Consider the following 20,719-nt stretch of genomic DNA (forward strand, 5'->3'; position numbering starts at 1 on the left):
TCAAGCGGCGTGTTTCCTCTGGATAACAACTTAAAACACGTAAATAATGGAGAAAATACATTTATGACAATCTTTCGCCGCGGGAGCCGCCATCTTTCTGAAATCCGCATGAAATCTCACTGAAATCCGCATGGCATTGTGGGAAATCACTCAAACCCCTTCGTTCGGAGTCAGCTCCAGGAAAATCTCCGTTTGGAGGGGTACAGAAGCCCTACCCCTTCCCCTACCCCTCCGCGTTAACTGGGATTGGGATACCCCTACCCCTTCACGTGAACGCGCAAAATGGAGGGGAAGGGCCAAGGGGTTGGTCCAAGGGGTGAAATGGGATTCGGCCTTCAACTCAGTACAGGACAACTGAAAGTTTAGCCTGACTTGAAGCTCAGCCTTCACCATTGCAACAGAGAGTCTGTTTCTTTTATCAGTCCAAGCATCCTCCATTGCCCCTTTTCCACCAAAGCAGTTCCAGGGCTGGTTCGGGGCCAGTGCTTAGTTTGGAACCGGGTTTTCTGTTTCCACTGACAAAGAACTGGCTCTGGGGCCAGGAAAACCGGTTCCAGGCTATGCTGGGCCAGAGGAAAGAACCGCTTACGTCAGCGAGGGGGGGGCAGAGTTGTTAAGACCAACAACAATAACAAGGCCGCGAAAGATCGCCATTTTTAAGCGACGAGAAGCAGCAGCTGTACAAACGCGAAGTCAGCCATCATCATTATTATTGTTGTTGCTGCTGCTGCTTCTTCAGTGTTTTTGCTTTGATATTCGCGCCAAGGTTTATGCAAACGTAGCGCTGTAACCGACGTATACAGCGACGTAAGTGACGTATTCAGCGACGTAATGACGTGGCTCCGCTTAGCACGGCGAGCTCGGAAAAGCAAACTGGTTCTCAGCTGGCTCGCAAGTTGAAATACACATTTTGCCCATTATGTACAAAAAACCGGGACATTCAGTGTCCCGGATTTTTATTTTTATTTTCCGGGACAGACCATGAAAATCCGGGACAATCAGGAAAAACCGGGACAGGTGGCAACACTAGTTACAGGACAGCTGCTTTGGTTGAATGGTGAAATGTCTTCCATACAGGTCTCGTCATTTAGATTTATTTCTGTGGCTTTGCATTTTAACCAGTTGTGACAAGACATCAAATAATGTTACTCTATAAATTGATTGATTCATGCACTTATGAGCAATATTGCAGTGTAACTTTTTCTTCTTACTTTTTTTTCTTCCATTTTTGGGTTTTAGTGTCATGTTAGACAGAAGGTATATTTAGCATCAGTGAATATTTTCTCACTTACCCACTTCAGTTTAGTCCTGGTGTGTTCCTGTACCAAGGGCGGCTGGTGCATAAGGGCGATTGGGCGACGCACTGCCAAAACAAAAAAAAAAAGTTTTTTTTTCTTTTTTTAAAACAAACTTTCACCAGCACTGCTCGAGGCCGTTTTAATCTGTCTCTGGGTATCATTGTCCAATCAGGGTGGTCTTGCTTCTAGAGTACCGCCCCTTTTGGGGTGATTTCAGTCACGCTGAAAATCGCCCAAGAGTTCACTGATAGAGTCCCATGTTAATATATTTTTTTTCTCCTGACTGACACTTCAATGCAATCTCTATGGGTTCCGGGGGGGCTTGCCCTAACGTGCTTACGTCACTGCGAAGCGCGGCAAAGTTGCGTTCGATCCACTCAGTTTCTGAGGTGAGATGGATGCGGAAAGCAATTCAGTGCGGTCCTTAAAAGAAGTTCCATTTAGTCAGCGATCAAATCGAGCTAAATTGGCAACAAAACAAGCTGGACCCCCTCGACCAAATCTAAACATAAAACAAATTTCGACAAGGAAGGGAAAATCATATACTCGAGGTTTTACTTCAACATGGTCCCAGCGCAAATCCTGGCTAGCTGGCTGCGAGGATGCCTCAGCGGTTTTCTGCTCCCCCTGCTTACTTTTCCACCCTGGAGGTGGCTCCACGGACAACACTGCTTGGACGGTCACTGGAGTTTCGGACATGCATCATTTGTCGGAGAAAATAAAAAAACATGAGTCATCAAAGATTCACATGGGCAGCTGCCTGAAATTTTCGGCTTTTGGGAGAGTGAACATCGCTACACAACCGGATGAGGGCTACAGGCTAGCAGTTCGCTACCACAACGATGAGGTGAGCAAGAACAGGCACATATTAAACCGGCTCATCCAACGCGTGAAATTTTGTGGAGTGTTCGAGTTAGCTCTACGAGGCAAAGACGAAACTGAGGGCTCCAGTCACCGTGGCGTTTTTCTGGGTTTGGTTGATTTCGTGACACACACACACACACACACAGAATCCATTCACTTTTGATGTTTTCAATGTGCATTTTTATATTTGCCACACTTTGCTCTGAGAGTTAGCACTTCGGTAATATCCTTGGTAAATACCAGTAATTGCAAGATCTAAAGATCCACTCATCTATTTATTCAACTGCTATTATGTTAGCCAACTATTTACAATGTTTTGTTACAGTAAGTGCACTTTCCTGTTTGTCCTTAAGTTGCACAGTCTGTAAAATTCTTGCTGGTCATGGAGTTTGAAGTACAAAATCTATTTACAGAACATTCTGTAGAACAGTTGACTTGCTACCTAGGTCAATTTACTTCAGTCCTGTGGACATTTATGGTCCGTGTAGACATAACGGGGAAAAATTGCCCCCCCCCGAAAAAAAATTCAGGAGCCGCCACTGTCCTGTACAATGATTTATATCTGCTGAAACAGGTTGCACTTTATAATATGGTTATCAGATAAGTGTGAATTATATATTGGTCTGTAATATAGTGTAAACTAGAATGGAGAAGTAGACATGAGGGAGTCCTGTAGTTGTGACCTCACTTTTTTTTGTGACCACTTGGCTGTATCATATAGACTGTCTGTCAAATGCGTAGTGAGTGATCATGTTGTCTGTGTTCAGTGAAGAATTAGTCGGGGGAACATAGAGTTATTTTTGGGAAAGGAATGACATGAGACTATAGAGGAAGAGAGATCATATTACTACTGAATAGACTATTTTAAAAACAAGCACGTGCGCGCACACACTTTTTAAAGTCATCTACTAATACAGAAAAATAATTTAGTGAAAGCTTTCACTTAACAAATGACAGCATAGTTAATGTGTAATATCTAATATTATGAATGATCCTTATATTTAGAACATATATTTGGTTAGGCGGCACGGTGGTGTAGTGGTTAGCGCTGTCGCCTCACAGCAAGAAGGTCCTGGGTTCGAGCCCCGGGGCTGGCAAGGGCCTTTCTGTGTGGAGTTTGCATGTTCTCCCTGTGTCCGCGTGGGTTTCCTCCGGGTGCTCCGGTTTCCCCCACAGTCCAAAGACATGCAGGTTAGGTTAACTGGTGACTCTAAATTGACCGTAGGTGTGAATGTGAGTGTGAATGGTTGTCTGTGTCTATGTGTCAGCCCTGTGATGACCTGGCGACTTGTCCAGAGTGTACCCCGCCTTTCGCCCGTAGTCGGCTGGGATAGGCTCCAGCTTGCCTGCGACCCTGTAGAAGGATAAAGCGGCTAGAGATAATGAGATGAGATTATGAATGATCCTTATATTTAGAACATATATTTGGTTAGGCGGCACGGTGGTGTAGTGGTTAGCGCTGTCGCCTCACAGCAAGAAGGTCCTGGGTTCGAGCCCCGGGGCCGGCAAGGGCCTTTCTGTGTGGAGTTTGCATGTTCTCCCCGTGTCCGCGTGGGTTTCCTCCGGGTGCTCCAGTTTCCCCCACAGTCCAAAGACATGCAGGTTAGGTTAACTGGTGACTCTAAATTGACCGTAGGTGTGAATGTGAGTGTGAATGGTTGTCTGTGTCTATGTGTCAGCCCTGTGATGACCTGGCGACTTGTCCAGGGTGTACCCCGCCTTTCGCCCGTAGTCAGCTGGGATAGGCTCCAGCTTGCCTGCAACCCTGTAGAAGGATAAAGCGGCTAGAGATAATGAATGAATGAATGAATATATTTGGTTTCCCCCTAAATAGTTGAGTTATAAAGTTAGCAAACACAGACACAGAAAATTCATTCTTGATCAAATGTCTTTTAGAATTTACATCATTTATTGTGATAATATTGCATGTCATACAACAACAACAACACGTCATTATGTAACACATTTGTCATTATGTAACACATTATGAAACACGTTTTCAAAAAGGATATAGAAGTGAGTGGCACAAAAAGAAGAAAGGTGCAGCAAATATTGACTAAAAGGCCAGGCAGCTTGTCAGGCTGCATATCACCAAAAACACGTATAAGACCAAAGCAAATTTCATGATGCTTTTTCCTCAATTCATATAATCTCTGGAAGCATTAGGTCCATTAATATTGCTGAATATTTGAGCTTTTGGAGAGTCTTTGGCCTAATAACTAGCCAAATCTTGGATTCCAGACGCACACACATCAATCTTTCGGATTGATATTCAAATAAACAAGCTTCCTATAAGGAATGCGTTTAGCTACCTTGTCAGCCTGACAGAATTGCGGTATTTTCTCAATTCGTGTTTATATCATCCTTGAAAGTGACACAAATATCAATTTAAGTCAAACTTGCATGCTTTAGCTGGAACAACTGACAAACATAAATCAATCAGTCAGATTGGCTTGTGTTTTATGGGCTGTATGCAGCCTTACAGGCTAAGCTGCCTGTTCGTCAAAACATCTCCCCCTTCTGAGTGGAGCAGAGCAGGGGGAACCCATGAGATGTGTACACTAGGGTTTAGTAGGAAGTGAAAGTGCTGCTGTACTACCTGTGGTTGCATCAGCTCGTTCACAGTTTGGTCAGTACAGTCAATCAGTTCCTCTCCTGTCTACAACTCTTCCTTTATCTCAGTCCCACTCTCCTGAGCTATCAAATGTATCATAGACACTTGTCTCTCCCAGATATCCAGCAGACTTTGTGTGTGTGACAAAGATAAGTTGGTGGGGTGAAGTGTGGCAACATACTGTAGTTGCACTTAGTTTGGTTATCGCACCAATCCTACATGAAATGTTTGCGTGTGTGTGTGTGTGTGTGTCTCCATGTGTGTCACTTATTGCACTTGTTGTACAACGATCTTTGACTTGAAGTTTTCACATTACACATATGATTGCATAAAGACTATAGATGGAAAAAAATCACATATGGTGTAAAAATCACATAATGTATGATGTAACCAAAATAAGTGGTTTCCACTTTCGGTCTGCTTTTTTTTTTTATAATCTTTTTTTTTTCCTTCTGTGACTATTTTGCAAAGCCCAGTCCTAGATTAAATTGCATATGCCATCATTTTCAGGGGACAGTCCTGTATTCATAACAGTGGTCATATTGTTTTAATAAATGGAGGCTTGTTGCTGAGAATATGATTTTTTTTTTTTAAGGTGAGGGATTTGTCTAGTTTTAACGCATCTCCTCTTCTTTAGAAAGAGTTAAAAAAAAAGTTCAATCAGGTCAGGTCAACAAATATAAACATCTAACAAAATGAAAATAAAATAATTAATTATTTAAGCAAACAACTTGGAAATAAAAATAACCATTAAAAAACAATTACTATAAAAATATTAATTTTTGAAAAATAGTTGTCTATTCCGGTTGCAGCTAGAATGGAAATGTATGTTTACAGCCATGTTCCCTCTCTGAGTAATAGATGATAAACTCATTGCATTAATGCAATAAAGCAGTGGATTTTGTGTTTGTAGGGAGAAACCAATGAATCCCAGTGACAGTGAAAGTTACAGTACAATAAAACACTGGCTTCGAGAACTGCTTTTTACATGCCCTCATTAACTTTCACATTATTTCCCCTTAAGGGAATGAACAGCGCCTGTGAGTGGGCTGTGAGATAACGTCTTGGAGACTTGAGGGATTTAATAAACTGTAGAATATACCAGAAATTGACCAGAAGACATAAGAATATTTGAAAAAAGCATTTGGTAAATTGGGTGCTACATAGCCATGTAGCAAGCAAGTGCATTCTGGTTGAAAAAATTCAGTATCTCACGTGAGGGGCTGTTGCAAAGGCATGTTAAAAACAGTATATAAATGCAAGGAAAGAATTAAGTTACTCCACTGCACATCACTATAATGAATGATCATTGTAATGGGGCAATAACAAATTATAGATAAAGGTTCTACAATACTGTACCGTTAAGTTTATGTTAAGCAAAAACAAAACCAGTAACATGACCAGTGAATAGTTTCAATACCATTATGAATGACAGGCTGAGTCACTGGCACGACATGAACCAAAGTCACTTTTCATAAACAAAATCTTTTCAGAATTGAGGTCTCACAAACATCATATTATACTTTAGAAAAAATATATTAATCTCTGCTGTATGTTAGCTCTTTTCCTTGCCTTCCATTCATGCATTTTCTGCTCTTTCTTTTAATCCTCCTCCATCAGTCCTGCTGGTCAGAGGGTTTGAAAAGGCCTCGACTTCGCAGGACAAATCCTCCCCCCTTCCTTATGGACTGACGAGAAGGTGCACTGGACACTGGGGAGGAGGAGGAGGAGGACATAGCTGGTGAAACATTACTTTCTAGAGGAGGTTGACGGGAAAGGAGCTCTTTGAATACCGAGTTCATCTGCCGAGTGACCTCCTGAGGGAGAGAGAGAGAGAGAGAGACATATTATGCTATGTATACCATATTCAATCCCTCCATCCATTATCTATACTGTTTATCCAATAAGGATCGCGGCCGAACTGGAGCCGATTCATATTCCTCAGTTCAAATCAAATTACCGTATTTTTCGGACTATAAGTCGCACTTTTTTTCATGGTTCAGCTAGCCATGCGACTTATACTCCGGTGCGACGTATATACGGTTTTGTTTTGTTTTTTCACCGCGGAATAACTGGAGCTGATGCCGAGTCTGACGACAGCCACGCAGAAGAAGAGGAAACGGGGCTTCGTCTGCCGCTGGAGGCAGAGTTGTTCAGAAGCGACACCGAGGATGAGGAATTCAATGGATTTGCTGATTTGGAGTGAAATCGCCAGCTTGATAAACTTGATTGACCTGTGTTTTATTAATGATAGGCCTATAGTTATTTAAATAAGTTATGTAGTGATTTTAGGCAGTGCTTAATTTGTGAAGTGGGAGGTCCCAGAACGCAGGAGGTGGGTGGGTCCGGCGACTCAAAAAAAAAAAGGTGGGGGGTGGTTTACTATAACTTTACGCACACGCGCTTATTGTGTGTGTAAAATAATAATAATATCAGACATTATGATCTTAGAAAACGCTTTAGTGACGAACAGTTACAGACAGTAATATGTCGTGATATGTTATAAAATGTTATTTTTATTAGGCTATATATTAAATTATATATTAAATTTATCTTCTAAAATAACAGACTGTACTCATATCACAACCGGTTTATTTCACCATTGGAGATCAGATCACACAAGACATGAGTTAAATTACTCTTTTTAAGGATTTAAGTAGGGTATTTAAAAGCGGTTTTTTTTTTTTTTCACTAGACGGTTGTCTTTGGAGATGATATACCTATAGCCTACTTGACCTCTGATTTAATGAAATAAAATTCGACAAAAATGAAGAATGACTCTCCTCGATGATGACTACAGCTTTAATAACACAGATGAAAGAGCCATGGGGCGATAATAAGCCCTACCGGTAAAAATAATCTAAAAGCAAACTGATTAATGCATCAGTAATAGGCTACTAATATTAGTTATAATAATAATACTATAGGCTATTAGTAATAACGATAGTGATAGTATTAAAGATAGTAGTAGATATTTAAAATAATCAGACTAGGCTACTTACAGGGCAAAGGGCGCGTTATCACTGCTCAGCTGTTCGTTTATTAAATAAACAATGCAGTCGCGCAGTAACCACGCGCCGCTTATCAGATACAATCACAGATTCTATGGATAGAATAACCCTTCAAAAAAGTGCGACTTATAGTCCGGTGCGACGTATATGTTTTTTTCGTCTTCATAATGCATTTTTTGGCTGATGCGACTTAAACTCCGGAGCGACGTATAGTCCGGAAAATATGGTAAGTCAAATATAAGTCATACATGCATAATCCAGCCAAATACTGGTCACACATATTTCATTCAAAGATCAAGATCAATTAATTGAACAAATGGAATCAGAGTTACTTCGGGTCATATTAAGGAGCCCTGGGCTAAAATACAGTAAGATGGAAAATGTAGAAAGTTAGACCTTATCAACCGCCTGCACTGGCTGTCTCTCTGATGTTCCTCCAATGGGCCTGACGGTGTCCAAGGTATGTCGCCGTTCCTGTAGACTGAAATAAAAAATTGTATTTATATTTTAAAAATATTTAAAGGGTCAATCATTCGTCTCTTGATTTCAGGTGAATACGTGTACTTAGTAATTACTGATCTGTTGATTTTATGATATAATGTACTGAATGTATTTTGTGGTATAATAGACCCCTTGCACTAACGTCACACTTACATTAGCAACCATTGCCACCCTTGTCCTGGGGGACAAGTGAACTTTGTTTCCATACTGAAGACAAGCGATACTGAAGATATCAGATGTTTGTAGTTCGAAGAAAACTACAGCTAAAAAAGCTTTGCTACTGGATTACTTGGATAATCTACGTCAGAAAGAAGTAAAAGATAGATATACGCAGAAATTAGAGCTTATTAGCGGTTATGATCTGTACAAAATTCCTCAAAACGATTGGAGTGATGATGTAGATTTGTGGCCTAGTGTTACCTACATAGATATTGGACTGTACAATGCTTTACTAGCATGTAAGGATCTATCGTATCACAAAGAACAACTTAATGAAAGTATCTTGACCGTTCATTGGCCTTTAAACTGCGAAACTAGTCACAGATGGTTTCACAAGCTCTTTGCATAACAGCAGCCCAATCGGTTTGTCTGACCACCACTTCATTCACCAGAAGTAAACTCGCAAGCAAAAGTCACGTGACTGAATATGACCTATATTCTATTCCAGGTTAACCACTCGCAATGAATGACCAAAAAACCTTTAACTCCATGGATTGTTAGTGAAGAAAATGGCAAGATCGTAGCCGCACACTGCGACTTTAAGGCAGGCCTTGGAGAGAGCTGTTCTCACATAGCATCGTTGTTGTGAGCTATCGAAGCTGGAGTGAAACAAAGGGATTCCCAGACAGTTACTGATAAAAATGCATACTGGGTTCTTCCTACTGCTGTGAAAAAATCTCCTACTTCCAGATCAGAGATACTTCCTTTCTAAAGAAATGTCTGAGTCAAGTTCCTCAGCCACAAACAGAAGTTCAAGACAAAATTCCAGGGAGACGGTAATACCTTTTATCTTTTTCTCTATTTGAACGATTGGGAAAACCAAAAACAGTGCAAAAATGAACCACATTTAAGACAGATTAAGCTTTGCTTACAGGGAAGATGGTGTCTGGTTGTCCCCCGGGAGAAATTGTCATGTGATGCGTGATGCCACGCACAAGGGGTCTATAGGCTAAGAGGTAATAACTGAGTAGACTATTCAAATTTCACATACGTGCACACTGCAGATTAGATAGATATAGGTTAGATATAATTTGATTACAGTTTGAGATGGTTTGTAGTCAACTGGGAAGGTTTATAACAACTGCTGGATTATAGCAATTAATCTAATCTGGCAACCCTAATTTCTTCATAATCAGCTTCTCTGCAGACACTTGTGTGCTTTACATCAGTACTAAATTAATTCATCTAATGCAAACGAATTCCAGACTCTAGAGTAAATATCAAATAAGGATTTAATTACAATAATCATAATTAATCCAAAGAGGACAGAAATGGGAGATTACAGTTTTGTAATTATTTTAACCAAGGAAATGGCTTCCCCTCATATTCTCCCCTAAAATAAGCACTTTTAGAAGCAGAAGCTTTTATTTGTAATGTGTATATATAGTGAAATTTTTCTATGCATATCTCAGTTTCTCAGAAAATATGAGTCAGAGTGCAGGGTCAACAATGATAAGGTCGCACCTGGAGCAGATAAGATTAAGGGTCTTTGCTGAAGGGTCTAGTGGCAGCAACCTTATGATCAGTCAACCTTCTGTGCCGAGTTTACCAAACACATCGTAGCACAAAGCTCATCGTTAAATGATAGAGCGAGCGGCACAATGAACACTTTCTTTCCTAGTTAAGATGCTCTTAATGTTAAGAGGCTTTTGGGAAACCCACTACTGATCAGTCAACCTTCTGGGGTGGGTTTCCCAAAAGCCTCGTAATGCTAAGAGCATCTTAACTAGCAGAGAGAGTGTTCATTGTGATGCTCGCTCTCCCATTTAACGATGATCTTTGTGCTACAATGCTTTTGGGAAACCCACCCCTGATCAGTAACCTCATCTCATCTCATCTCATTATCTCTAGCCGCTTTATCCTTCTACAGGGTCGCAGGCAAGCTGGAGCCTATCCCAGCTGACTACGGGCGAAAGGCGGGGTACACCCTGGACAAGTCGCCAGGTCATCACAGGGCTGACACAGACAACCATTCACACTCACATTCACACCTACGGTCAATTTAGAGTCTCCAGTTAACCTAACCTGCATGTCTTTGGACTGTGGGGGAAACCGGAGCACCCGGAGGAAGCCCACGCGGACACGGGGAGAACATGCAAACTCCACACAGAAAGGCCCTCGCCGGCCACGGGGCTCGAACCCGGACCTTCTTGCTGTGAGGCGACAGCGCTAACCACTACACCACCGTGCCGCCCCCGATCAGTAACCAAGAGCTTTTAATTTTTTAAACAAGAGTCTTAACTTTTGGGGCTATTTAATATTATAATGTGATGATATTATATGGTGTAACAGGGGTGAGAGAATATTGTGGTGTAAAATAAATGAGTATTCTGCAATGTTCTTTTCTCCTACCCTGTGAGTTGCCGGCCCATGCCAGGTGGTTGCGATGGGAAGAAGAGCCGGCCCTCTGGTACATGTAGGGGGAATTTGCGTATTGGACTGATGTTTCCACTGCCCCCTCCTTCTCCTACCATGGCACCACTTCCACTGGCAGTCCGCTGCCTTCCCGGCAGAGATGCGCTATCACTGTTCACCCGCATGCTGGGATTGAGGTACATAAAGATATCAGCGGTTATATCTCAAGTCTTTAAAGGATCAATTAGTATATCTGTAATACGTCCTCTGCTAATGACACACCGGGTGCTGTGTTCAGCCTGCTGCTGCTCATCAGTTAGACTTCCCGTGCTGCCACCTCGGCTCTCCTCCCTCTTCCCTCGCTCCTGCTTTCGTTCCGCCCTGGGTTAGAGGAGCATAGAGTAAATGATTCTAGTTTAGGATGTGACAAAATGAATGAAAAATGAGTATGAGTGGGAAAAGGGATAAATGTATATTATTCCAAGATAAGCAAAAGTGAAGAAAACATGCACTGGGTTATGTTTAAGTTGCTATTTATGTTAAATGGGACTTAGTCTCACAGGGCCAGGCATCATGTCTAATAATAATTCAGATCTGGAGACTAGTAAGAAAGGTGGGAGGAATCTAGTGGGCAAAATAAGTGATGGTATGTGTGCATACAGGTCGTCTCTTGAAATATGAAAGGGACAGCATGTAATGCTCAAGATGTATTACTTCAGCCCTCAATATGAAGAACCAATTGCAATTTTGGTAAATATATTAAGTAGAAACTGCACTGACATACAGTGGTGCTTGAAAGTTTGCGAACCCTTTAGAATTTTCTATATTTCTGCATAAATATGACCTAAAACAGACCTGGGCATTTTACGGCCCGGGGGCCACATCCGGCCCTTTGGTTCATTCTGACCGGCCCGCGTAAGGTTAATTAGAAATTACAAAATTAACGTATTTTCTAATTTTACCTCATGCATGGACTGAATGTGCATTGCTTTTATTTTGAAGTTGTGTTCAACAAAAACGCAATGCGCGCGACATGAACATGACATGAAATCCTACGAAACCTAATCCCACGATAACTACTTCCGTAATTTGTCCAGACCAACCACAAACTTGTACGTCATCCTTCAAACGGTCCAGCCAATCACATAGTATGACGTCACCAGCAGGCGCCGGAGCCCGAGCCGATCTGTAGATCTGATACCTACACCCATAGATTTACATAGAAGACTAGATTCCTCACTGCGTATTCCAGAACGTCCGCACAGGGTGGCCATCTTACCACAGACAAGGGGTATGAAGACTTATGCAAACACAGCACAGCACTCGGGGCGGCACGGTGGTGTAGTGGTTAGCGCTGTCGCCTCACAGCAAGAAGGTCCGGGTTCAAGCCCTGTGGCCGGCGAGGGCCTTTCTGTGCGGAGTTTGCATGTTCTCCCCGTGTCCGCGTGGGTTTCCTCCGGGTGCTCCGGTTTCCCCCACAGTCCAAAGACATGCAGGTTAGGTTAACTGGTGACTCTAAATTGACTGTAGGTGTGAATGTGAGGGTGAATGGTTGTCTGTGTCTATGTGTCAGCCCTATGATGACCTGGCGACTTGTCCAGGGTGTACCCTGCCTTTCGCCCGTAGTCAGCTGGGATAGGCTCCAGCTTGCCTGCGACCCTGTAGAAGGATAAAGCGGCTAGAGATAATGAGAATGAGATGAGCACAGCACTCACATTATGATTTACAGGAAATCAAAGTACTGACTTTGATGACAAGATGATGTGTGTCTGTGTGTTTTTTAATTGTAGATGTTTATATCAGTATGTTTAGTTTTATTTTAACTGCACATTGGAGCCTAGTCAAATGAAATTTCAATCTTCTGTGCTAACGTATATTGACTTTGACATGATAATCAGCTTTGAATGTTCTTTTTGTAAATGTAAAGATATCTTTTATCCTTGGAAGTATAACCACATGTGATTGATTAAATGCTTTTTTGTCACAAACTACCGTGAGTCACTGTCACTGTTTTATACTATTACTTACTCGGGCAGTGCATTTGTTATTATGCTATGATGTGAGTTTACATTTGTTATTATGCTGTGATGTGAGTGCATTAGGTTTTTGAGGTGGATGAAGTATTTCTGAAGTTTCAGAAGTGAGTAAGCTGTTTATTTAACTTTAGCTTCCCCTACGGCCCGATCACATGCAAAAATATTTTCACTCATCTCATCTCATTATCTCTAGCCGCTTTATCCTTCTACAGGGTCGCAGGCAAGCTGGAGCCTATCCCAGCTGACTACGGGCGAGAGGCGGGGTACACCCTGGACAAGTCGCCAGGTCATCACAGGGCTGACACATAGACACAGACAACCATTCACACTCACATTCACACCTACGCTCAATTTAGAGTCACCAGTTAACCTAACCTGCATGTCTTTGGACTGTGGGGGAAACCGGAGCACCCGGAGGAAACCCACGCGGACACGGGGAGAACATGCAAACTCCGCACAGAAAGGCCCTCGCCGGCCACGGGGCTCGAACCCGGACCTTCTTGCTGTGAGGCGACAGCGCTAACCACTACACCACCGTGCTGCCCTAATATTTTCACTAAAAATTGGAAATAAATTGTATGGTTATTTGTCCTAAGGCCGCAGTTATCCATAAGTATGCAGTGTTAGGCTTCTCACAGCATAGGAATTTCAGCATGCATCCTGTCTTACAGTCTGTAGTATACTGAAATATTTTCGCCAAGCTATGCGTATTTTTTTAAAACATAAAATGATTATTAATATCATAAATACATACTTCCGTTTGTTTTTTTTATATAACAAACCAAACCGTTTGAATATCGATTGAAATTTGAGGAAGTTACGGTCATCTGAAAAGTACATATCGCTACCAACACAATGTAATGGGTAAGCCAGCTGTCTGAGGTAAGATGGCCGCCATGTGCGGACGTTCGACTTCGTTGACTGGCAACGGGGACGAGGCATCTAGTCGTCTATGTAAATCTATGCCTACACCAAATCGACTGATGATCATCTGTCAGCTGTGCTTCGCATCTCCACCTCAGACATTCAACCTGACTCTGATGCACTCATTAAAGACCAACAGAGACTAGATTTCTCTCACTGAACAAATAAAAAACTGAAAAACACCAAATGAGGTGATTAGACTACAAATGTGGGCATCATTATTATAATAGGATGTATCTTGCTTGATATTTGGAGTAGAAAGACAATATTGTGATGTCTTTTATTGTGTTTAGGGGTGAATGTGACTGAAAAAAAATGGTACAAACGTTCACATTTTGTTAACCATTGTTTTGGGAAATTTCATTGAATAAATGACATTTTTTGTAAGGCAACCTCGTTTTTTCCATACTCTTACCAGTCTTAGCAGCTTGTAAAAACAATGTTATTTATTGCTTTATATAAAGAAATACAATTAATATTATGCAGAATTTAGTTCAGCCTTTTGTTCTGGCCCTCCACAAAATTTTCTGTTTCTCATGTGGCCCCATGGAAAAAATAATTGCCCACCCCTGACCTAAAACATCATCAGATTTTCACACAAGTCCTAAAAGTAGGCAAAGAGAACCCAGTTAAACAAATGAGACAAAAAAATATTATACTTGGTCATTTATTTATTGAGGAAAATGATCCAATATTACATATCTGTGAGTGGCAAAAGTATATGAACCTCTAGGATTAGCAGTTAATTTGAAGGTGAAATTAGAGTCAGGTATTTTCAATCAATGGGATGACAATCAGGTGTGAGTGGGCACCCTGTTTTATTTAAAGAACAGGGATCTATCAAAGTCTGATCTTCACAACACGTTTGTGGAAGTGTATCATGGCACAAACAAAGGAGATTTCTGAGGACCTCAGAAAAAGTGTTGTTGATGTTCATCAGGCTGGAAAAGGTTACAAAACCATCTCTAAAGAGTTTGGACTCCACCAATCCACAGTCAGACAGATTGTGTACAAATGGAGGAAATTCAAGACCATTGTTACCCTCCCCAGGAGTGGTCGACCAACAAAGATCACTCCAAGAGCAAGGCGTGTAATAGTCGGCGAGGTCACAAAGGACCCCAGGGTAACTTCTAAGCAACTGAAAGTTTGTCTCACATTGGCTAATGTTAATTTTCATGAGTCCACCATCAGGAGAACACTGAACAACAAATGGTGTGCATGGCAGGGTTGCAAGGAGAAAGCCACTGCTCTCCAAAAAGAACATTGCTGCTCATCTGCAGTTTGATAAAGATCACGTGGACAAGCCAGAAGGCTATTGGAAAAATGTTTTGTGGATGGATGAGACCAAAATAGAACTTTTTGGTTGAAATGAGAAGTGTTATGTTTGGAGAAAGGAAAACACTCCATTCCAGCATAAGAACCTTATCCCATCTGTGAAACATGGTGGTGGTAGTATCATGGTTTGGGCCTGTTTTGCTGCATCTGGGCCAGGACAGCTTGCCATCATTGATGGAACGATGAATTCTGAATTATACCAGGGAATTCTCACACAGGGAAGATGGCGGACGCAGACGTGCACGCATGCAGCTCGGCAGGTGTTGTGTGTTTGTATCGTGTGCTTAAACCATCTAAACTCAAACTACATCACTGGATTATAATCTTTTATATTACCGCGCTGTTATTGCTGTCTGTGCAATATCGCCATAACAAAGAAAACACCTGTTTTGTTGGCAGTGGTGGTCAACACCTGCTGTATTCCAAACTCAACATCAATGGACACGCAAAGGTGTTTCCTATGTCGCGTGAAGTGCCATCTAAGTCACGCCATCTCATTCAACTCGCAATACTACTACTTCTGGCTGGTGATGTAGAACGTAACCCCGGACCGCAATCAACAACGAGCAGACAAAATGCCGTCATGGGAAGTTCACTGGAAAATGCCTTGTTCGTAACTCTCCTTTATAACCTGCTTGTGGCCAATGCTAGGCCCGAACCCCTTGCAACACTACCACTGCTGGCGCTGCCAGGTCAGTCTGTCTACGCTACACAATTAATGACCTGTCTTTACTCACTCCCTGTGCTGCCGTGGCCGTCTGTGCCGATTGTCCGGTCTTTGGCTCTTATGGGTGGCTGCTCGACGGGGCCCGCTGGGGTGGCGTTGTCGAGTGGCACTGGTCAAGGGCTGAGGGAGGCAGCATTGGCTAAAGGTCTGGAGTGTCTGCGGCCAGGAGCTGCGTCCAACTCTACAAACTCTGGGGAGGCCATCTCGTCGCAAGAGTGGAATACTGAGCTCAACATCTCCAGTGGTGGTGAGTCCCAAAACACGCCAGGTCGTCACGATGGAAAACTGACAAAGACTATGCCCATAATCAGACCTAGAAATCCCGTGATGAAAAAACATCGCACTGCAAAATTTTTTCAAACGCTTAATCAGGCTCGAACTGTATAGGACCCTCGATGTAAAGTTAAAGGGCTGTTTGGCGGACATTTAAACATCCGGAGTATGTCAACTAAACGCGAACAACTGGAAAACTTGCTTATAAACTCCAATATTGATTTTCTTGGACTGACGGAGACCTGGTTAACCCGTTCCTCTCCAGAGGCCCTTATTACCATGCCAGGATATGATGTTTTTAGGAACGACAGAGACAATGGGAGGGGAGGGGGGGTTTTATTATATGTGAAAAGCGCTATTAAATGTAAACAGATTGAATGGCAAACTGATATTGAATGTGTTGGGGTCAACATCACACTCTCACCTGAAATGACTCTCTTACTCATTTGTACTGTATGTATCGAAAGCCTTCAGCAAAACCTGAGTTTTATGATCAGTTAAAAAAGCTCCTACATAACTGTGATCTTAACAAAGAGGTTATTTTGATGGGTGATTTTAATGTCAATTGGAGTGATAAGGGTGGAAGAAAAAAGCTTAAAAACATTACAGACTATTTTAATCTTACACAGTTAATTGAACAATCCACAAGAGTAACTAATCATTCAGAAACTAAAATAGATTTGTTATTCACAAATAGACCAGAAAGAATTTTTACTAAGACATTTAATTTAATAACAGGGCTGTCAGACCATAATATAATTCTCTTTGCTAGGAAGTTAAAAAAGCATCGTTTCCACTCTTCAACCACATCCACATGTAATTTCGAATCAGTTCCAACTACAACAAAATCTTGGGGCAGTCCTAAGAGAAGTTGAATGGGATAAGGTCCTCTCTGGAGACATGGAGAATGACTGTGATCAGTTCACTTTAACAATTAAGAAAACTATGGAACCATTTTTGAAAAAGAGGAGTAAAAGGAAAAGTAGGGATACTGTGCCTTGGCTTAATGAAGAATGTAGGGAACTCATGAAGGAAAGAGACCAATCACTGAAACTGTCGCTAAAATCTGGTCTTACTATACATAGACAAAAATTTACTTCACTAAGGCTACGTTTACATTAGACCGTATCTGTCTCGTTTTCTTCGCGGATGCACTGTCCGTTTACATTAAACCGCCTGGAAACGCCGGGAAACGGGAATCCGCCAGCGTCCACGTATTCAATCCAGATCGTGTCAGCTCCGGTGCTGTGTAAACATTCAGAATACGCGGATACGCGGTGCTGAGCTCTAGCTGGTGTCTCATTGGACAACGTCACTGTGACATCCACCTTCCTGATTTGCTGGCGTTGGTCATGTGACGCGACTGCTGAAAAACGGCGCGGACTTCCGCCTTGTATCACCTTTCATTAAAGAGTATAAAAGTATGAAAATACTGCAAATACTGCCCATTGTGTAGTTATGATTGTCTTTAGGCTTGCCATCCTTCTACTTGCAAGTAGTAAGTGATATGCGCTGGGATCACACACACAGTGGCTCAGTCCCGAATCACAGCTTGTTCACTTCACTCGCGTGCTCTGTGAGCTGCGCAGGGCCGGAGTGCACACCCTCCAGAGGGCACTCCCTGTTCAGGGCGGAGTGATTTGGAGCGCAGGATGCCTGCGGAGCCGAGCGTATCCGTGTATTGGCGTTGCTATGTGCACGCAAATCGTGTATTGGTGTTGCTGTGTGCACACTAATCGTTTTAAAAACGTTAATCTGATGATCCGCTGATACGGTCTAATGTAAACATGGGCTAAGAAACAAAGTTATAAAAAAGTTACGATTAGCTAAAGCCAACTTCTTCATTAATACCATTAAAGAGGCAAGAGGAAATGGGAAAAAGATATGGCAGACCTTAAACAAGCTTATTGGTAGGAAACAGAATCTTTGCAATAAAGAATTAGAGTTGAAAATAAACAATGCTCTAGTCACAGATCCAACCATTATAGCATCAGAGTTAAACACCTTCTTTCTTAATTCTGTTTTTGAAATAACCCAACTTTTTAATCCTCCTAATTACCCCATTTGCTCCACTAATTGCTCCATTAATTATGCACAACCAGTCTTCCATTTGCAACAAATAACTGAAACAGACGTAGCTAACACCATTAGTGCCTTGAAAAATTCCAAGGCCATGGATTTCTATGGCCTTGATACAAATTTTTTAAAAAGGCACAAAGAGATCCTTGTACAGCCTATTACATGTTTGATAAATTTGTCCTTAAAACAATCTGTGGTGCCATCAGCATGGAAAATGGCCCTGGTCACACCCATTTTTAAATCAGGTGATAGATCAGACATGGCCAATTATCGGCCAATCAGTATTTTGCCTGTTGTATCAAAAATATTAGAAAAATGGGTGGTTAAATTAATGATTCAACATCTCAATAAAAGTAAAAATACACTCCACCCTATGCAATTTGGGTTCAGGACCCACCACTCAATGGAATCGGCCAACTGTTTGTTCTTAGAAAAGGTCAAAGGTTACCTCGATAGGAGCTCTTATGTTGGCGCTGTCTTCCTAGACTTAAAACGAGCTTTTGACACTGTTAATCATAACATTCTTTTATCCAAGTTATCATATTTTAATTTCTCTGAGCAAGCTCTACACTGGATAAAATCATACTTGTCTGACCGAAAACAATGTGTTCGTGTTAATGACTCAAAATCATCACCCTGTGACTGTCCAGTAGGGGTCCCTCAAGGATCCATACTTGATCCAATCCTGTTCACACTGTATATAAATGACTTACCAGACGTATGTAAAGATGTTGATGTTCAGCTGTATGCAGATGATGCTGTAATTTTTACACATGCCAAGAACTATCAACAGATAGCCACTACACTTACGTCTGCAATGTCTCATATTGATGACTGGCTGACTAAGTCATGTCTATATCTCAATACGAAAAAGACAGTCTGCATGGTTTTCTCTAAGCAAAACATGAAGGTGTTACACTCTAAAGTTTTCCTTAGAGGGCAGGAGCTTGATATTGTTAACGAATTTAAATATTTAGGAGTGATTTATGATTCAACCCTAACATTTAAAAGTCATGTAAAAAAAGTTGTAAGCAAAGTCAAATTCAACCTGCAGAATTTTAAACAAGTTAGACCATATCTTGACACAAAAGCTGCCAAGCTGTTTTTACATACTATGATTTTTTCACATATTGAGTATTGTTTTACGAATTGGTCACTAACTAACATAACCGCGCTTAAGAGTATTGAATCCCTTTTTAAGAAAGCTATAAAAATATTAGATAAAAAGCCTCTGTCATTTCATCACTGCAGCATTCTAGAGAGACACAAACTCTAAAGTTTTGAGAATTTTAAAAACTTCAAGTATGTTTGTTTTTTGTACAAAGTGTTATACAATCTTGCACCCCCTCCACTGCGTAGCTTTTTTAGAAGACTTGAAAGTGGAGGTAGCACACGGGCCTCTGTAAAACGGGACTGTATAATTCCATTTAGACGCACCTCTTTTGGGCAAAATGTATTGTCAGTAATAGGAGGTAATTTCTGGAATACTTTGCCCATCCCAATAAGAGAGTGTCCAACATACAACACTTTCAAAACTCATTTAAAACAGTGGCTCCTAGAAAACCAGAGATGCACTCACTATTAATTGCCAAATATTTCACCATTTAAAGGTCCCATGGCATTAAATTTTCACTTTCTGAGGTTTTTTAATGTTAAAATGAGTTCCTCTGACCTTCTTAAGTCACCCCAGTGGCTAGAAATGTCATAATGTGTAAACCAAACTATGCCCACCCTTTGTCAACATTTGAGAATGGCGCGTCAAAATGGCGCATTGATAGGCTCTTCCCTTTACTACGTCAGCAAGGGAGATGATCCCCACGCCCCCCCTCTGGATTCCCACCCACTGTATGGATTGCCCGCCCAGCTCAAAAGTTGCCACCATAGATACGTCACTTCAATTTTGTAGTGAGAAGACCATAGAGGACACAACAACATGGCACCACCTAAGCGAGCGAAACATGGAAATTGCACTGTACATGGATGTGACAACACAGAAAGGAGTCTGTTTTTACTGCCGACGGGAGAGCCCCTGAAGACGCAGTGGCTTAATTTTATTTACTCCAATAATACGCCGTCGAGTCTACCTTAGACGGTGTATGTTTGTCGGAAGCATTTTCCTGAGGAATGTTTCCATAACTTGGGACAGTACAGGGCAGGTTTTGCACATCAACTGTCACTGAAGCCTGGGTCCGTACCAAGCATCCCTGCCGCATCAGCCACAAACACCGAACAAGTAAGTGTATAACTGTTAAGTCGTTTTGCCGTGTTTTAAAATAGGTGCGTTAGCCTTGCAATGGCTACATTAGCTGTGCAGCTAACCGCTTCCTGCAGTTAGCCAGGTACTCTGCGCTACAAAACCAAAAAGCATGCAGCATGCTCTGTTAAACTGAGTTTAGTCTGGAAATTGACTGTAACTTATGAGCTTATGTTTGACTATTGCTCCGCAATGCATGTCTTCTGTTGGATAAGCGATATGTTGCTGT

The 20,719-nt window shown here is 41.7% G+C and overlaps 1 protein-coding gene across 2 annotated transcripts in view; it reads right to left on the minus strand.

Annotated features, from left to right (window-relative positions):
* Positions 1–4,050: 4,050 nt before the first annotated feature.
* arhgap4b (Rho GTPase activating protein 4b) overlaps positions 4,051–20,719 on the minus strand; it is a 48,139-nt gene continuing 31,470 nt past the window's right edge. For both annotated transcript variants that reach the window (XM_060938113.1, XM_060938112.1), the window contains exons 21-24: positions 11,145–11,243; positions 10,860–11,048; positions 8,184–8,268; positions 4,051–6,593 (exon numbers count right to left, since the gene is read on the minus strand). In XM_060938113.1, coding sequence (XP_060794096.1) covers positions 6,393–6,593; positions 8,184–8,268; positions 10,860–11,048; positions 11,145–11,243 — 574 coding nt within the window. In that variant the 3' untranslated portion in view covers positions 4,051–6,392. The remainder of the gene's footprint in view (positions 6,594–8,183; positions 8,269–10,859; positions 11,049–11,144; positions 11,244–20,719) is intronic.

Source organism: Neoarius graeffei, chromosome 13 (genome assembly GCF_027579695.1).
Source record: "Neoarius graeffei isolate fNeoGra1 chromosome 13, fNeoGra1.pri, whole genome shotgun sequence".
NCBI classification, from domain to species: Eukaryota; Metazoa; Chordata; class Actinopteri; order Siluriformes; family Ariidae; genus Neoarius; species Neoarius graeffei.